We start from the raw sequence: 17,467 nt of genomic DNA on the forward strand, positions 1-17,467 counted from the left end.
AGGACTCGTAAGGGGTCCATACTTAGTGTGCTTCTAGTTTACCCAACCTGATGATCACCATCAGGCTAGGTGATCATAGGTGATAGTCACCATGGGGGACAGTTAGGAGTGGCAGGGGATATCCAAACCTTCCTGAGTCTTCACTTCCTGATTCCAGGTCTTTCTCAATATCAATTTCAATATTCAGCTGAGCTTACAAACCATTTGACTTTTTTTTTTTTTTTTTTTTTTGTTTTTCAAGGACAAAATTTTTTTCTGTGTAGCCCTGAACTCACTCTGTAGACCAGGCTGACCTCGAACTCACAGAGATATCCACCTGCCTCTGCCTCTAGAGTGCTGGGATTAAAGGCATGGGTCATCTTGCCCATGGGTTTGTCTACTGTTAACGATTTAATTAAAGAACCTTTGAAAACTGACAGATAAGTCACTGCTGTCGGCCAACCGGCTGCAGGCACTTTGCCGTCTCGGCCCACGAGTGCCAGGCCCTTTGCTCTGCACTCAAACCGTGTAACCGGCCTGTTTGCAGAAAGCTCTCACAGTTTTCTTTCTTTCTTTTTTTTTTATTCATTTATTATATATAAGTACACTGTAGCTGTCTTCAGACACACCAGAAGAGGGCATCAGATCCCATTACAGATGGTTGTGAGCCACCATGTGGTTGCTGGGAATTGAACTCAGGACCTCTGGAAGAGCAGTCAGTGCTCTTAACCACTGAGCCATCTCTCCAGCCCCGCTCGCACAGTTTTAAGGACTCCTCTCCTAAACAAAGGACAGGCAGGGATCATTCCTGAAGGACAGGGTGTTGTGAAGGAGCAGCGGACAACGACCCTGGAACTGGATTCTGAGGAACATATTGTTTGGTTTCAGACCCCGGGACAAGGGACCGAGGTGGATATTTTACCTTCCAAAACAGACCTGGCCTCCAGATTCTCCAAACATCCCTCAGTCTACCTGGCATACCCTGCCCCCAGCTCTGAGCTTTCCAGCCCAGGGGCTGGGCTGCACTTACCCAAGATGCTCTTCCCTGTATAATCCAGACATTTTGGTCTCTTTCTCTCTCTCTTTTTTTTTTTTTCCGGAGCTGGGGACCGAACCCAGGGCTAAATCCCCAAACCCAGGTCTCTTTCTCTATTCCTTTTCTCTCTCTTCCCTCCTCCTACTCCCCAACACCCCCATGGTGACTTCCCTCACTTTGGTCCTTGGGGCCAGTGAACTTTGGGGCCACAGAGCTTCCCAAAAAACCTGCCATTAGGGCTGGAGAGATGGCTCAGCGGTTAAGAGCACTGACTGCTCTTCCAGAGGTCCTGAGTTCAATTCCCAGCAACCACATGGTGGCTCACAACCATCTGTAATGGGATCTGATGCCCTCTTCTGGTGTGTCTGAAGACAGCAACAGTGTAGTCATATGCATAAAATAAATCTTTAAAAAAAAAAGAAACCCTGCCATTAATAAAATCTAATCTGGCTTGAATTGGCTCATTTCACCAATGGTGGAGAAATAACCTATCACAAATAAAAATGCATGTATACATTTACTTATCATTTGGGTTTGTTTTTGTTTTTAATATTTTATTTATTTAATGTATATGAATACACTGTAGTTAGCAGTCTTCAGATGCACCAGAATCTGTTACAGATGGTTTTGAGCCACCATGTGCTTGCTGGGAATTGAACTCAGGACCTACAGGAAGAGCAGTCAGTGCTCTTAACCGCTGAGCCATCTCTCCAGCCAGGTTTTTGTTGTTGTTGTTGTTGTTGCTGTTGCTGTTTTGTTTTCTTTTAGAGCAGAACCTAGTTTCCCAGGTTACCCTTGAACTCATAATTCCCCTGTTTCAGCCTCCGGATTATGGATATTACAGGTGTGAACTGTCTATTTATTGAACTAACTAATTAATAAGGGCAGGGTATACGTAGCCCACACTGGTCTCAAACTCCCTTTGTAAGCTGAGGATGACTTTGAACCTCGACCGCCCCCACACACACACCAGTGCTGGGGTTTATACCAAACCTAGTTTATGTGGCTTTGGGAGTAGAATCTTGGGCTTCATGTATGCAAAGCAAGCAAGCTGTCAGCTGAGTTGGATCCCCAGCTCCACTTACTAATTTTGAGAGGAGTTCTCCCTGGGTTACCCAGGCTGGTCTCAAATTTATGGACTCAGATCACTTTTGTCAGCCTTCTTAGAAGCCGAGGCCATTACTCAGAATCCCCATACTCTGGTGATAGTAATGTTTTGTGGAACTAAAGAGACAAAAAGATTTCTGGCAAAGTAAAAAGAAAGGAAGGAAGGAAGGAAGGAAGAAGGAAGGAAGCTGTGAACATCAGAAAAGGGCAGTCATTTTGTGGGGCTGGAGCACACTTGGGGTGAGGTGGGAGGCTGGAGGGGAAGACGGTGAGCTTCGAGCTAGAGAACCTCAGTATCTCAAGACCACAGAGAGCCCGGCAGGGGCCTAGACAGGGACCTCACAGCTCTGGGTGTCCATCTCCCAGAGCAGTAGTATGGGAAACAGATGGGGTGGGACCCTGAACGTGTAAGCAAGAAGCAAGCCTCATGTCGGGGTACCTCTGCCCACTGCTGCTGCTATTTATGGAGTCTCTCCAGTTTAGGTCACAGAAAGCAATGATGGTGGGGCTGAGGGCTTCAGAAAGAAATCAGAAATTGTCCTGCTTCTAGGAAACTCCGTCTGGTGGCTGTCATGGGTACATGGCAATGCATGCTTGCTTGCTTGCTTGCTTGCTCGCTCACTCTGTGTGTCTGTCTGTCTGTCTGTCATTTTTTGAGGTAGGATCTTACTAGGACAGCTGCTGAGCAATACTTTAGTCATTTACCCATTTATTTATTTATTTATTTATTTTTTAGATTTATTTATTTATTATATATAAGTACACTGTAGCTGTCTTCAGATACACCAGAAGAGGGCATCAGATCTCTTTACAGATGGTTGTGAGCCACCATGTGGTTGCTGGGAATTGAACTCATGACCTCTGGAAGAGCAGTCGGGTGCTCTTAACCGCTGAGCCATCTCTCCAGCCCCCATTTATTTATTTTTGAGAAGGGGTCTCACTATGTAGACCTGGCAGGTCTGGGACTCAGAAAGATCCACCAGCATCAGCCTCCGGATTGCTGGGATTGCAGTCACTTGCCCCTACGCTGGCTGGTAGAAGCTTCTCTATGTATCAGGAGTCTGTACAGAGAAGAGGGTGTCCCCTCATCCCCAAGTACTGGGGGGAACCTAGGTCCTTGCACACAGCTAGCAAACTACACATTCACATCTCCAAATCCTCTGAGACAAGGTCTTCCACTAAGTTGCTGAGGCAGGCCTTGAACTCGTGATCCTCTAGCCCCAGCTTCTTTTTTTTCTTTTCTTTTCTTTTTTCCCCCGGAGCTGGGGACCAAACCCAGGGCCTTGCGGTTGCTAGGCAAGCGCCCTACTGCTGAGCCAAATCCCCAACCCCCAGCCCCAGCTTCTTAATAGGCCTTTTGGCCCCAGCTCCTGAGGAACTTTTATTCTGTGTTGCTAGAGGAGTTGGGGCATACTGAGGAGAGGCAGTGGAGACAGTGGAGAGATGAGAGTCTTGGGCCTTACTTTCTGATTTTTTTTTTCTTTCTTTCTTTTTTTTTTTTTTTTTTGGAGCTGAAGAACCCAGGGCCTTGCGCTTTCTTTCTTTCTTTCTTTTTTTTTTTTTTCCGGAGCTGGGGACCGAACCCAGGACCTTGCGCTTGCTAGGCAAGTGCTCTACCACTGAGCTAACTCCCCAACCCCTGGGTCTTAACTTTCTCAATGGGAGTCTGTTGAATCATTTGGTACATGTTATAAACGGATGCTAGAAGCTGCGCTGGGCACTGAAGGGATGGAAGCTGGAAGGCGGATGCTCGCCACCGCCACAAAGAACTCGATACTGACTTCTTTCTCTGTGTGTGACTTCCGTGTGCTAACACATACAGTTGCCCAGGACTTCTCCCAGGCACCAAAATCAGCCGAGGCTCAAGTCTCATACAAAACAGCTCCAGGTCTACTTATAAACTATATAAACCTCCCAGAGGCTCTTTACAAAGTCTCCTGCAGCCCAGGCTGACCTTGAACGTCTGATCTTCTTGCTTCTACCTTCCAAGTGCTGGGATTACAGCTGTATGCCTCACCACGCCAAGTTTCTGAAGTGCTGGGGAATTGAACCCAGGGCCTTGCTCCGTGTTAGGGAAGTACTCTACCAACTAAGCTACCTGCCTAGCCCTTCTCACACACTTTAGACTATCTCCCAGCAATTCATAAAACCAAACACAAAGAAAAAGCTGGGCGAATGGTTATTACACCCTATCTGTGATAAGTTAGTTTTCCTAGAATCCAAAATGGTTGAACCTATGGGTTAAGAACCTGCAGACAAGGGGTTGGGGATTTAGCTCAGTGGTAGGGCGCTTGCCTAGCAAGCGCAAGGCCCTGGGTTTGGTCCCCAGCTCCAAGAAAAAAAAAAAAAGAAAAAAAAAGAAAAAAAAAAAAAAAGAACCTGCAGACAAGGAGGCTCGGATAAAGGCAACCGGTGTCAAACCGGGCACTAAAGCAGAGTGTGGTGGGACATGCTTTTAATCCTGGCACTCGGGAGAGTTAGAGGCAGGAGGATCTCTGTGAGTTTGAGGCTAGCCCAGTCTACAGAGCAAGTTTCAGGACAGCTAGAGCCTTGAAAAACCAAAATACCAAAATCAAACAAATAAAAAAGTAATCATACATAATGAATGTGTCTGATTCCCTAAGAATCACGTCTGAGGTACCAGGCTGAGGCACTATGGCACGACCCGATTTATTGAACGAACTGTCAGTTGCTGCACGTGGCACGTCTCTCTGCATGTCCTATCTACGGCACTTGTGTTATTCAGACATTATTATTGATCTTCGTTTTTTTTTTTTTTTTCCCGGAGCTGGGGACCGAACCCAGGGCCTTGCGCTTGCTAGGCAAATGCTCTACCACTGAGCCAAATCCCCAACCCCTGATCTTTGTTTTATAGTCACTCAAGCTGCAGCATCAAAACAGATCTGCCAAGAAGGCTCGGCAGATAAAGGAACAAAGACCGGGACCCACAAGGAAAAACAAAAGACAACCCCGATTCCTTTGCCCTCCACACACATCATGATCACGGCACATGTCTGGTCAGTACATCTGTACACATACTCGAAATAAATCAGTGCGGCTGTTGTTTTTTTTTTTTTTTTTTTTTTTTTTCAGAGCTGGGGACCGAACCCGAACCCAGGGCCTTGCGCTTGCAAGCGCTCTACCACTGAGCTAAATCCCCAACCCCGCGGCTGTTGTTTTTAATTTAGTGAGCGACTGGTCCTATACATTGAGGGGGTTGGGAGAAAGATCCAGATCTGCTTTCCAAAGCCTGACTTCAGATCCCTAGAGCACTCCCCCAGCCCCACACTAATGCTCAGGTTAGGAGAGGGAGGGAGGGAGGGAGGGAGGGAGGGAGGGAGGGAGAGAGAGAGAGAGAGAGAGAGAGAGAGAGAGAGAGCAGCCTGCTGCGGGAAGCCTTTTCGATCTCAGGAGACTTTGCCCTCCACCCCACCCCCAGCAGCTGCTAGGGCCTCAGAGGTTATCTCTCAGGTCAGTCTGTCTGGGGAAGTGAGAAACTGTCACCCTCTGCCTGAGGAAAGAGCACTTCTGGCCTTTCAGGAAACAGCCCTGGGACTAACTATCGAATGTCCTTCGTTACCAGAGAAGGTTGATGTGACAGTGGCCTGTGTCCTGAAGAGGCTTGGATCCCCTTCCAGTGCAGCAAGGGAATGCAGGAAAGGGAACAAGCTTTGTCAGACAGTCCAGGGAGAAAGCCCAGATCCCCGTGCAGATGGGGGCCAATACACACAAGGAATGAGCTCTGTCTGCAGCCCTGGGTCACAGGAGGGCAAGACTAAAAAAACTCTTCCTCCAAGATACACATTTATTTCATTTAGTTTGGTTACTATGTAGCTGAGGCTAGCCTGGAACTGCTGGTTTTTCTGCCCTCATCTCCTGGAATTCTAAGATCACCTATATTTCCTTTCCTTTCCTTTCTCTTTCTTTTTTTTTTTTAAGATTTATTTATTATTTATATGAATACACTGTCACTGTCTGCAGACGCACCAGAAGAGGGCATCGGATCTCATTACAGATGGTTGTGAGCCACCATGTGGTTGCTGGGAATTGAACTCAGGACCTCTGGAAGAGCAGTCAGTGCTCTTAACCACTGAGTCATCTCTTCAGCCCTGATTTATTAAAAATGTAAAACATGTACTTATCTATTTGTGTGTGTTGTGGCATGGCAGAGGACAAGCTGCTGGAATCAATCTCCCTTCACTCTAGGGGTCTCAGGGATACAAATTCAGGCCACCAGCATTGGCTGCGAGTGCTTTTCTCCACTAAGCCATCTCACAAGCTCTTTCTTCTCCTTCTCTTCTCAGTTCTCTTTTATGGGGAAGCCCGGGAATTGAAACGCGGTCCTGGGAAATGGGTACCCCTGCCTCTCCCTCCTGATGGCTGTTTCTAGTGCCTCCAGCACAGCACGTCCTGTCCTTAGCTTTCGATCTGTTTCAGCTGTCTTGGACATGGGATGGATAACGCAGTCAATGGAAGCTTCCAGCAGTACGGCCGATGTGCTCGTCAATGTAGCCATTGTTAATATCATTAACTTCAACTCAGTTCTTACACTTTCCATGTGCCACACGAGACACGGAATGCCATAAGATTAATGATTCATTTCAAGAAGCTTCTAGCCTGGTATTGACGGTAGATACACCGCCTTTATCGTTCCTTCTCAGATCTTGGTGGGTAAATCTGCCCTTAGCCACCAGAACATCCCAGGAAGTCAGAGAGTGGCAACCCTGAGGGTTTTAGAATTCCCATCTCTTCAGCGTATTAGTCCGGATCTCGCCATGTAGCCGTGGCTGGCCTGGCACACCACCTGCAACTGACCCCTGGAACCTGCTCTGCAGGATCAGGCTGGCCTTGAACTTACAGGGCTCCTAAAGCCTCTGTCTCTGGGGGAGTGCTGGCATTAAAAGCATTTCCCCCTATACTTAGCAAGCTGTCATTGTTTGAGCTGTACAGGCTAGGATCCAGGTGCCGACAGCCTCTGGGGAGGGGTCTGCTGCAGGAGGCAGGGTCCCCTCATTCCCCATAGCAGATATTTGTTCAATCCTTTCCCCGGGGTTCAGACCCTCCCAAGCACTTTAGCTTTAAGTGCATAGGAGGAGATCTCGCCAGCTGTTTTGCTGGGGACACATCCTACCCTGTAACCTGGCCCGCCCAGGCTTCCAAAGCCTTCAGATAAGAACCGCTGGGGTGCCTGATGAATATGTAGATCGACACGCCCTCTCTCCAGATTCGACTTCAGAAGTCTGGAGGGAACTGTGGAGTTTCACAAACAGCTCAGGGGACAGTATCCTTGGGCAAGTCCACACACGTTCTCTGCACGGTGGGTGTGAAGCTAGGGCTGGAGCTCAGTTCCTATTGTTTTTACTTAGCACACCGGAGGCCATGGGTTTGAATACCACGTAAACCAGGGCACAAGTAATGACTACTTAGGAGGTGGAGGCAAGAGGAGTCATCAAATTCGGAGGTCGTCCTCAGCTACAAAATGAGTTCAAGGTTAGCCTGGGCTACACAAGACCCTGTTTGGGGCGGGGTGATGCTGGTGCTTAGAACTAGACTGTGGTATTGGATGGGACGGCAGGATAAGCCAACGGGTAGGTCATCAGGATCTGCAGGGGTCCTACAACCCCAGGCTCCTTCCAGCTGTTTAGAACAGCTCCCAGATCACGAGGGGCTGCAGGCCCCAGGGTGTCTCTCTCTACTTCTAACACCTGTTCACCTTCCAACCCGTAAAAGAGCCCAAGTGTGTAAAATACCCACGCATAGTAGGTGTCCAGTAAATGTTAGGCAGCTGCTAATGAAGGCTTGAAAAGGGTCGGGTGGGGGTGGGGAGTAACTCAGGAGAAAGCCTGCAGCAGAGGAAAACAGGGGCGGGGGGGGGGGCGGACTTCGGGATGAAATTTACATTTCTTTAAAGGTAATTCCAATCCCGCCTTTCCTTTTGGAAACACAAAGCCTAGGGTCTCTCCTTAATGGCTCCCTTCCTATGAACTCAAATCATTTACACAGTGTGAAAGAGTGTCCACCCCTTATGCATATGACGTATTTGTTATGATGAGTTTCCACACAAACGAGAAGACTGAAGACAGTTACTTTGAGAAAAATAAGACTTTTAATTCCCTTTCGTTTCGACCAGGTAAGTAGGCCTCAAGCTGAGCATCGGTCTGGAGAGGGACTAAGATCTCCCAGGGCTCTGTCCCCACTGGCAGGAGATGCAGCCAGCAAACCACCAGCTTCCCCCCACTTCAAAAACTCCCATACCAAGCAGTTAAGGGCCTGTCACCCCCAAACTACCTAGGTTGCCTATAGGTGGAGCTTCAGCTCCCACGAAATTTTCCTTTTGCTCCCCAGGAGGGCACTTTGGTATTTGAAGCTGGCATTTGTCACCAAGGACGCTCCCCTAGAGCTCACCTTTGTTCTCCCAAATTCCCAATACCCTGAAGTTACCTAGGGGCCTTGCCAATGAGGGCTGTAGCCCAGGCTGGCCTGGTGCTACCCAGAACAGAGGATTGGCCCCTATTCCAGCACTCCCTACCTGCTTTTGGGTGAACTGGAAAGAGAGGACCGCCTGGGGTCCAGAAAGGGCAGAGTAAGGAAGCTGTTATTCTGGGGTTGAAGCCAGCAAGGGCTCCAGCAGACCTCCAGCTCGGCGATCGCTCAATTCGGAACAGGTACTGGTCGGCTCTGTCTCAGCAGGAAGACTTGGGGTAGAGGGGCAAGGTGCGGAACAGCCTAGACTCAGCCTCTGTATCCACGCCCCCCACACCCCCCCCCGCCCCGGTCCCAATTTATCAGAAGTCTTTCTCAGCACATCACACCTCCTCCCAGCAGGGACTCCCCTGCCCTGCCCCTCCAGGGGGTGTTATAGGTTCTTAAGGTTTCTTCGGAGGGAGGAAGGGAGGGGGGGCGGGGCGGCGGCGGCTCAGATATAAGGGACCCGGGCGTTGTTGGAGAGTCCAATTAGCCCACCATGAGTGTCCACTGCCTTCCCGTTCTTCTTCTCCAAACCTGCTGGACCCTACTCCACCCGCGCGTCGCGACCGCGGCCGCTTTGCCTCTGTGGACACGGGGGCAGCCCTCGTCACCGTCCCCTCTGGCGTACATGTTGAGCCTCTACCGAGACCCTCTGCCTCGGGCGGACATCATCCGCAGCCTCCAGGCGCAAGGTAGGCTGCAAGCCTGGCCGGGTCAGCACCCAAGCGCGCACGGCGGGGAGGCGCGTGATGGTTGCAGTGGGGACTGGGCATCGAGAAGCGTCAGAGTCTGGGATTAACTGTGTTTCCCTGTGGGTAGGATCAGGGCACAGCGCTGGTGGCCCGGTCGGAATGGAACCGGGGGTCACCGCCTTTCCAGCTGGTTCTACCTCAAATGGTAGAGGGTAAAAAGGGTAGGGCGAGGGCCTGATCGCACCACTGAGCACCTGCGAATCTAGTAACTCGCAGGACCTTCTTGATTGATAGACTTATGGAGGGGACTAGGTGGCAACGCCCCATTTCCCCCCATATACGCTCTGCACAAAACCGGGCGTACAAGAAAACAAGTCGTTACTGAGTTTTATCCCGGCTGCAGCAGATGATACCAGGAACTAATAAGGCTCAACGGTCCGAAATTAAAGATGGGGTGTCGGAAGTCCAGAACTCAGGCAGCTGTCATTGGGCGATGTCAGGTGTCCTGGGTGACCACAGGGTCGGAACCTACTTGGATGGAGGTGTTCGTGTATGTAGTTGGCCCAGTGACCTGAGTGATGCTCTCCGGAGTAGGCCGACAGGTGGGTGCCCAGGAGAGGGAGTCCGGACTCGGGATTCCTTTCCCCGGTGCAATCAACATCCCGCCCCTTGGGCAGCTTGGCCAGCCTGGTCCTCTGTTCTCTGGGGCCAGACGGCCCTCCGCGGGACCCGGACTCAATCCACATCTTCTAATCCGGTCTGACCCGCCGCCCGCCGGCCGGCCCTCGCGACCTGGAGGCGGAGCCCCTAGTCCCTGCCTGCGACGTCTAGGGTGTGACTGCCGGTGACCCTCTCCTGAAGGGTCATCTGGGGACCACGGAACAGGACTCCCTGGAGGGCAAGGCAATGGGAAATCAGTGGAGTGCTAGGCTCCTCCACCTAGGGTAGGACAGAGGTAAAGCCGGAAAAACATACCTTTCCAGTTCACTTCCCTTCTAGAAAGTTCCGGAAGGTTTGTATGGTGATGGGACAATCTGGGAGGCAGGTAAACTGCCGAGGTCCTTCAAATTATGTTTTGCTCTCGCCTGAACCCCCGGCAACATCACCTCGATTTTTCTTTGCTTTTGTAAATCAGGGGACTGCTGTCTCTTGGCTTGTTCGTTTAAAATATACCCAACTAACTTTAGCGTTTTAACTATTCGATAATGGTGTCAACGGCCTCCATTTCAGCAAAAAGGCTCTACCTGGAGGGAGTCTAGAGGGCAGCATCTTCCTCTCCATTCCCTCTCAGGCCACTCCCCTCCCTCGCTCAGAACTTCATCTTACTCCATGGGGTCCGCCTGCTGTCTGTGCCCGCTTGTTCAGCAAATGGTAGTACGAGGGTGTGGAGGCAGGAGACTGTTCATGTAAGGCCTGGGCATACGAGAAGCAGAAAGTAGCAAAGATCTTATGATAGCCCCTTGCCTCCTGGGCGGAGGGGAGGGACAGGTAAACCACCTCCGTTGTAGCTCTTTTCTTTAGAATTGGAGGTGGCTAAACGTGCTAATGGTTCTTGCTAGATCCACACTTGGAAGAGTACATTTCGGGTGTCCGTGAACCCCTTCCTCCTGCCCATCCGTTCACATTTATAGTGTGGTTTGTTTAATGAGCTACAGTTGTATCGGGGGGACTCTCTATCCCAGGAAACCCTGGGAGCGGCCTGTGAGGAAGTAGTTTCTTCCAGCCTGCACACACTGATGAGTGAGTGTGCTCAACCAGTGTCACTAACTGTTCTCAGCCCAAGGTCTTGTTGTGCCTGACTAGCTGGCTACCTCATTTCATTTCTTACTTCTGGGCCTAGGCAAAGAGAAGCTTGAAACAGACAACCTTTGAATACTTTGGTTATGCTGGGCAAAGCCTCTTCTTCGAGTATCTCAGGAAATCATAGCACAAGCTATTTGAAGCCCAGAGAAGGAAAACCACTGAGCCAATGTCAAACCGGAACTCCTCAGGTCATGCTGGCCTCTGCTTTTAGCTTCAAACCTTTTGCAGACACTTAAGATAAAAGTTTCAGAGGCTGGAGAGAGATGGCTCAGTGGTTAAGAGTACTGGCTGCTCTTCCAGAGGTTCTAGAAGAGTTCAATTCCCAGCAACCACATGGTGGTTCACAAGTATCTGTTTTTCCCAGCAACCACATGGTGGTTCACAAGTATCTGTTTGTTTGTTTTTTAAATTATTTTTTATGTATATGAGTACACTGTAGTTGTCTCCAGACGCACCAGAAGAGGGCACCTGATCTCATTACAGATGGTTGTGAGCCACCATGTGGTTGCTGGGAATTGAACTCAGGACCTCTGGAAGAGCAGTCAGGTGCTCTTAACCGCTGAGCCATCTCTCCAGCCTGCAGTCAGTGCTCTTAACCACTGAGCCATCTCTCCAGCCCCACAAGTATCTGTAATGGGATCCGATGCCCTCTTCTGGTGTGTCTGAAGGTAGCAACAGTGCACTTGTATAACTAAAATAAATAAATCTTATAAAAAAAAAAAAAAAAGAAAAGTTTCAGATCACTTGCAGGCTGTTGGTACAGGGTGCAGAAGAGCGTATCCCACCTAGCACCCAGGGTCAGTGGTATTTGGGGAGTCTCCGAAAGGGCTGGCTATTGATGTGGCTAAAGAGGAAGGACGTGGAAGTTAATTGAGAAGGCAGTTAGAGACAGGTGAAGGACAGGAGTAGGGGTTAGGGGGGAAGCTGCCAGAGGCTGAACTCTTGTCAGCCCAAAGATGAGCCAGGAGCAGCTGGAGCACCCCAGACCTCCGCCACCTCCAGGACTATTCAATACACCCATCGGAGTCCTTCCGAGTCCTTGCTTTGCTGTTGGTTGGCCTTATTATTTATCTCTGATGAAATAGGCTCGTGTGTAGGGCTCTGGTCTTACATTTGCTAGATTCCCAAAGCTGGCCTTGAATTCCTGGCCCTCCTGTTTCTATGTAAAAGCCTTACACATGGTTGTAATGCAAAGAGAAAAGCAGGCTTGAAAAAAGTGAAAGATCACTTCACTTTTTTTGTTTTTTTTTTGTTGTTGTTGTTTTTTTTCCGGAGCTGGGGACCGAACCCAGGGCCTTGTGCTTCCTAGGCAAGCGCTCTACCACTGAGCTAAATCCCCAACCCCTTGTTTGTTTGTTTGTTTGTTTGTTTTTTTTTGAGACAGTTTCTCTGTGTAGTCCTGACTGTCCTGGAATCCACTCTGTAGTCTAGGCTGGCTTTGAACTCAGAGATCTACTTGCCTCTGCCTCTGCCTCTGCCTCTGCCTCTGCCTCTGCCTCTGCCTCTGCCTCTGCCTCTGCCTCTGCCTCTGCCTCATCCAGAGTGCAGGGACTGAAGGAGTGTGCTGCCACTCCTGGCTCACTTTTTTTTTTTTTTAATGTAAACTGGCATTTTAGCCTGCATGTATTTCTATGTGAGGGTGTCAGATTCTTGAGTTACAGACAGTTGTGAGCTGCCATGTGGGTGTTGGGATTTGAACCTGGGACCTTTGGAAGAACTGTCGATGCTCCCAACTGTTGAGTCATCTCTCCAGTCCTGCTTTAAACTAAAGATTTATTTATTATATATAAGTACACTGTAGCTGTCTTCAGACCAACAGAAGAGGGAATCATCTCATTACAGATGGTTGTGAGCCACCATGTGGGTGCTGGGATTTGAACTCGGGACCTCTGGAAGAGCAGTCTGTGCTTTTAACCACTGAGCCATCTCTCAGTCCCCCCTCCCTCCCTTTTTTTTAAAGGCACCATAGTGTCTCATTCTGCAGCCCCAACCGCCTGCAGACCCACACCTGGACGCTGGGATTGTAAGCATAGGTGACCACGCCCACTTGGTCACTTTTAAAAGGACATTGATGCATACTGGTTCCAGACATTAAACAAACTTCATCTAGGACTAAAGTAAATGGGGTACACTACCCCAGTATTTCTCACTGAGTGAGAGTCGCTCTGTCTTGGGCTTGAGGTTCAGGGGCTGTGTGCCTGCCCTGCCTGTGTGAAGAAGCCAGACACATAAGCGGTCAGGGTGAGCCTCTTGCTGGTAGATAGGAAAGGCGGAGTCGGGAAACCGAGGGCCTCAAGTCTGTGGAAAGTAGCTTCTGAGTCTACAGGGGAAGGTGGGGAGAGGTTGGCCCGTCTGTTGATCCTTCCCTGACAACTCTGGAGTATCTGTGATATTTACATCTACTCAGCTGAAGCAAGCTGCCCTGTCCATTGAGAAACGTAGGCCTGAGATGGTGACGTACTCGAAGCTCAACAGGACGAGTAGAAGCCCAGGGTCTAGGTGTGACAGCCTCAGCCTTAGACTTTTGGGTGAGGTGTAGCAAAGCCATCTTTTTGTTTGTTTTGTTGTTGAGACAGGTTTTTTGTTTTTTTTTTTTCTTTTTTTCGGAGCTGGGGACCGAACCCAGGGCCTTGCGCTTGCTAGGCAAGCGCACTACCACTGAGCTAAATCCCCAACCCCGAGACAGTTTTTCTCTGTGTGAAGCCCTGTCTGTACTGGAACTTGCTGTGTAGAACAGGCCGGCCTCCAATTCACAGAGACAAGCCTGCCTCTACCTCCAGAGGGCTGGGATCGAAGGTGTGTGCCACCAGTGCTGTTCTCTGACTGCCCAGGGTCAGAGGTGACCAGAAGAGAGATTTGAGCTTTGGGCTTTGCCGTCAAGCAATTTGAAGCTTACTCCTAGTTCTCTCTCTCTTGCCCCTTCTTCCTTCCTTTCTCTTGGCCACCCAATCCACCCAATCTCTAGCCCAGAATGACCTTGAATTCTCAGTGAAGTCAAGGATGACTTTGAACCGTTTGAGTCTCTGATTCCGCCTCTGGAGGGCAGAGATAGCAGGCTTGCTCCATCACACCCATAGTTCATGCAGTGCTGGGGCCAAATCCAGGTCTTTGGGCTTCTAGGCAGGCGCTCTGCAACTGAGCTACGTTGCTTCCCTTTTCAAGATAGAGTCTTATGGGCTAGAGAGATGGCTCAGCTTTGACTGCTCTTCCAGAGGTCCTGAGTTCAAATCCCAGCAACCACATGGTGGCTCACAACCATCTGTAATGAGATCTGATGCCCTCTTCTGGTGTATCTGAAGACAGCTACAGTGTACTCAAATAAAATAAATCTATATTTAAAAAAAAAAGTCCTTGCCTAGCAAGCGCAAAGCCCTGGGTTCGGTCCCCAGCTCCGAAAAAAAGAAAAGAAAAGAAAAAAAAAGTTTTATGTACAAACTCTCATACCTCCAAGGCCTGAATTTCCTTCATCTCTAAAATGCACTATTCACACACACACACACACACACACACACACACACACACACGTATGTATACAATCTATGTGTGTATGCATTTATATATATATAAATGCATATATATATATATAAATGCATATATATAAACTGAGTGTATGATCTATCCAGCTATTGAGAGGCTGAGACAGGAGGATGAGGCCCAGTTGAAGATAAATAATAGCAGGTTCCAATTCTGTCTTAGTATGAAACCATTTCAAAAGGCCAAAATAAATATGGACTCAGTAATATTACAAGTCAATGGGGTGGGTGAGGGTGAGAGGTGGGTGGTAGACAGTCCACCCGGCTTTAGTTAACAGAACTCTAACTGTCTCCACGCTGGTTTCTCTCCCAGATGTGGATGTGACTGGGCAGAACTGGACCTTCACGTTTGACTTCTCCTTTTTGAGCCAAGAAGAGGATCTGGTATGGGCGGAGCTCCGGTTGCAGCTGCTCAGCCCTATGGACAGCCCCACCAAGGGTCCACTCACCATTGACATTTTCCACCAGGCCAAGCCGGATCCAGAGCAGGACCCGGCTGACTGCCTGGAGCGTGTTTGGATGGAGAGGATCACCGTCACTCCTTCTCAGGTCACGTTTGCCTCAGACAGCACAGTCCTAGAGGTGACCAAGCCACTCTCCAAGTGGCTAAAGGACCCCAGGGCACTGGAGAAGCAGGTGTCCAGTCAAGCAGGAAAGTGTTGGCATCAGTCCCACACCCAGCCTGTCCCTGTCACCAGTACCAGTGTGCTCATGCTTTACTCCAACCGGCCTCAGGAGCAGAGGCAGCTGGGGGGCGCCACTTTGCTCTGGGAAGCGGAGAGCTCCTGGCGGGCCCAGGAGGGACAGCTGTCCGTAGAGAGGAGTGGATGGGGCAGAAGGCAACGCCGCCATCATTTGCCAGACAGAAGCCAACTATGTAGGAGGGTCAAGTTCCAGGTGGACTTCAACCTGATTGGCTGGGGCTCCTGGATCATCTACCCGAAGCAGTACAATGCCTATCGCTGTGAGGGCGAGTGTCCTAACCCTGTGGGGGAGGAGTTTCACCCTACCAACCACGCCTATATCCAGGTATGATGCTTGGCTTGGAACAGGATGCTAGACAGGGGATGGGGCTCAAGGTTTGCTGTGAGATACCTGGGTCTAGTCATTCACGCACCTCTGTGCTAGCTCTTGTGAGGATGTGGCGATGCATTATTACAGCGCGGAGTCCTGTTCCCATGGAGTTACCTTGGGAGAGGGCATTCGCCCTCGCTTTCTGACACCTCCCCCCCCCCCCGACCCCAGACACATATTACATGGCCCAGGATCACTTTGAACTCCTGATCTTCTTGCTTTCTCAACCCTAGTGCTGTGATCACAGGCATGTACTACCACAGCCCGTTATTTCAATACCGGGGATCAAATCCAGTACTTTGTACATGCTAGGCAAACGACTGAGCTGCATCTCCCTTTTTCTTGTCCCCCATAATTAGATGATGAGGAGGGAATAGAGCAGAGGACCTCTGCTCCTCCAGCTCCGACATTCAGAATTTGGACTAGGCAAGCTTCCCCACTCACCATTACTGGGTGACATTAAGCTGCGTATTTGCTGAAACCTGTCTTTTTCGAGGCCCATTCCACAGGCATGGCGTGGGGGTTCGTGAGCTGGTTGTCTGTGCAGCATTCTATTTGTTTATGAAAATAATTTGCTATTTTTGTACCAGAAGCTAATTTTTCACTTTAGCCAGAAATAGTAATTCTGCCTTTGCCCCAGTGTAAACTGACTCCCTCCCCCCCTTCCTTTTCAGAGCCTGCTGAAACGTTACCAGCCCCACCGGGTTCCTTCTACATGCTGTGCTCCCGTGAAGACCAAGCCACTGAGCATGCTTTATGTGGACAATGGCAGGGTCCTCCTGGAACACCACAAGGACATGATTGTGGAGGAGTGTGGGTGCCTCTGACAGAGCCAGGAGGAATGCTGAATCATCGGCTTGCCCTCCACAATGCTGGTGAACTCTAAGGAGACTCCATTGTGTCTATCCGGGGAGCAGAAGTGGAAGAGCTCTGCCTGCTGGAGCTATAGGAGAAGGCCCCGCCCCCTGTGCATACAGGGCTCTTAGACCCAACAAGCCAGAGGCTACTGTGGGAAGGCAGGATTGGGAAGCCTTGCAAGGGCTGGCTGGGCTCCCTGGAAACAGAGTTTATGAACTGCTTAAAAGTGTGCAAAGGCTGGAGTGTATATTATATATATATGTATTTATTTTTGAGGCCATCTGTAGCTTTTTTGTATTCTCAAAAGTGGTCTGTGACCTGCTGTCCCTCCCTCAAGATTAGTATAATTTTATTAGATTAAAACTAGCCATTTCGCTCTCCCTGCTTCAAGCTGGGCTAGGGGAGCCCCACAACTTTTTGGCTGGCTGACTGGCAGTGACAAGCTGGCCTTGGTCAGGGTCTCTCTGATCTCCAATGAGTTGCCTAAACAATAAAGTCACTGTCCAGTTCTCCAGGGCCAGCTGGTGCCTTTGGCCAGAAAGGTGGGCACTTGTCCAAGAGGGGACTGGCCATGGTGGACTTTAGAAGCCAGAGCCCTCGGATGTCTGCTTGGCAGACACAACCCAAGTCTATTAAAAGTCAGTGACAATTCACCTCCGTCTCACAATGTGTTTCTAGGATCCTGAGGTTCCCGCTCCAGCGGGGGATGGGGTTGTGGTCACAGCTTTTGCAGAGGCTGTGTGGGGTTTGGGGAACTCACTGCCTAGCCTCTTCTAGTAAAACAAAAAGTGGGAGAGCCTGCTTAGTATATGTAGGACCCTGGCTTAAAACTCAGCATGAAAAAGCTAGGCATAGTAGTGCACGCCTTTATTCCCAGCAGTTGAGGCAGAGGCAAGCAGGCCTCTTGAGTTCTAGGA

The 17,467-nt window shown here is 49.8% G+C and overlaps 1 protein-coding gene across 1 annotated transcript; it reads left to right on the plus strand.

The window, feature by feature from the left end:
- The first annotated feature begins 8,800 nt into the window (after nt 1-8,800).
- Nodal (nodal growth differentiation factor) lies at nt 8,801-17,202 on the plus strand. Its single transcript, NM_001106394.1, has 3 exons — nt 8,801-9,282; nt 14,932-15,647; nt 16,367-17,202. Exons 1-3 carry the CDS (start codon nt 9,087-9,089, stop codon nt 16,517-16,519), a joined length of 1,065 nt encoding a protein of 354 aa, NP_001099864.1. The 5' UTR covers nt 8,801-9,086; the 3' UTR covers nt 16,520-17,202.
- The last annotated feature ends 265 nt before the right edge of the window (nt 17,203-17,467 follow it).

Source organism: Rattus norvegicus, chromosome 20 (genome assembly GCF_036323735.1).
Source record: "Rattus norvegicus strain BN/NHsdMcwi chromosome 20, GRCr8, whole genome shotgun sequence".
NCBI lineage: Eukaryota > Metazoa > Chordata > Mammalia > Rodentia > Muridae > Rattus > Rattus norvegicus.

Excerpts from the sequence above, each read along its gene's own strand:
- Nodal (NM_001106394.1), top strand. The coding sequence starts at position 9,087 with ATGAGTGTCCACTGCCTTCCCGTTCTTCTTCTCCAAACCTGCTGGACC. Across the intron at positions 9,283-14,931 it reads CCGCAGCCTCCAGGCGCAAG|ATGTGGATGTGACTGGGCAG; the intron begins GTAGGCTGCAAG and ends TTTCTCTCCCAG. Across the intron at positions 15,648-16,366 it reads CCAACCACGCCTATATCCAG|AGCCTGCTGAAACGTTACCA; the intron begins GTATGATGCTTG and ends CTTCCTTTTCAG.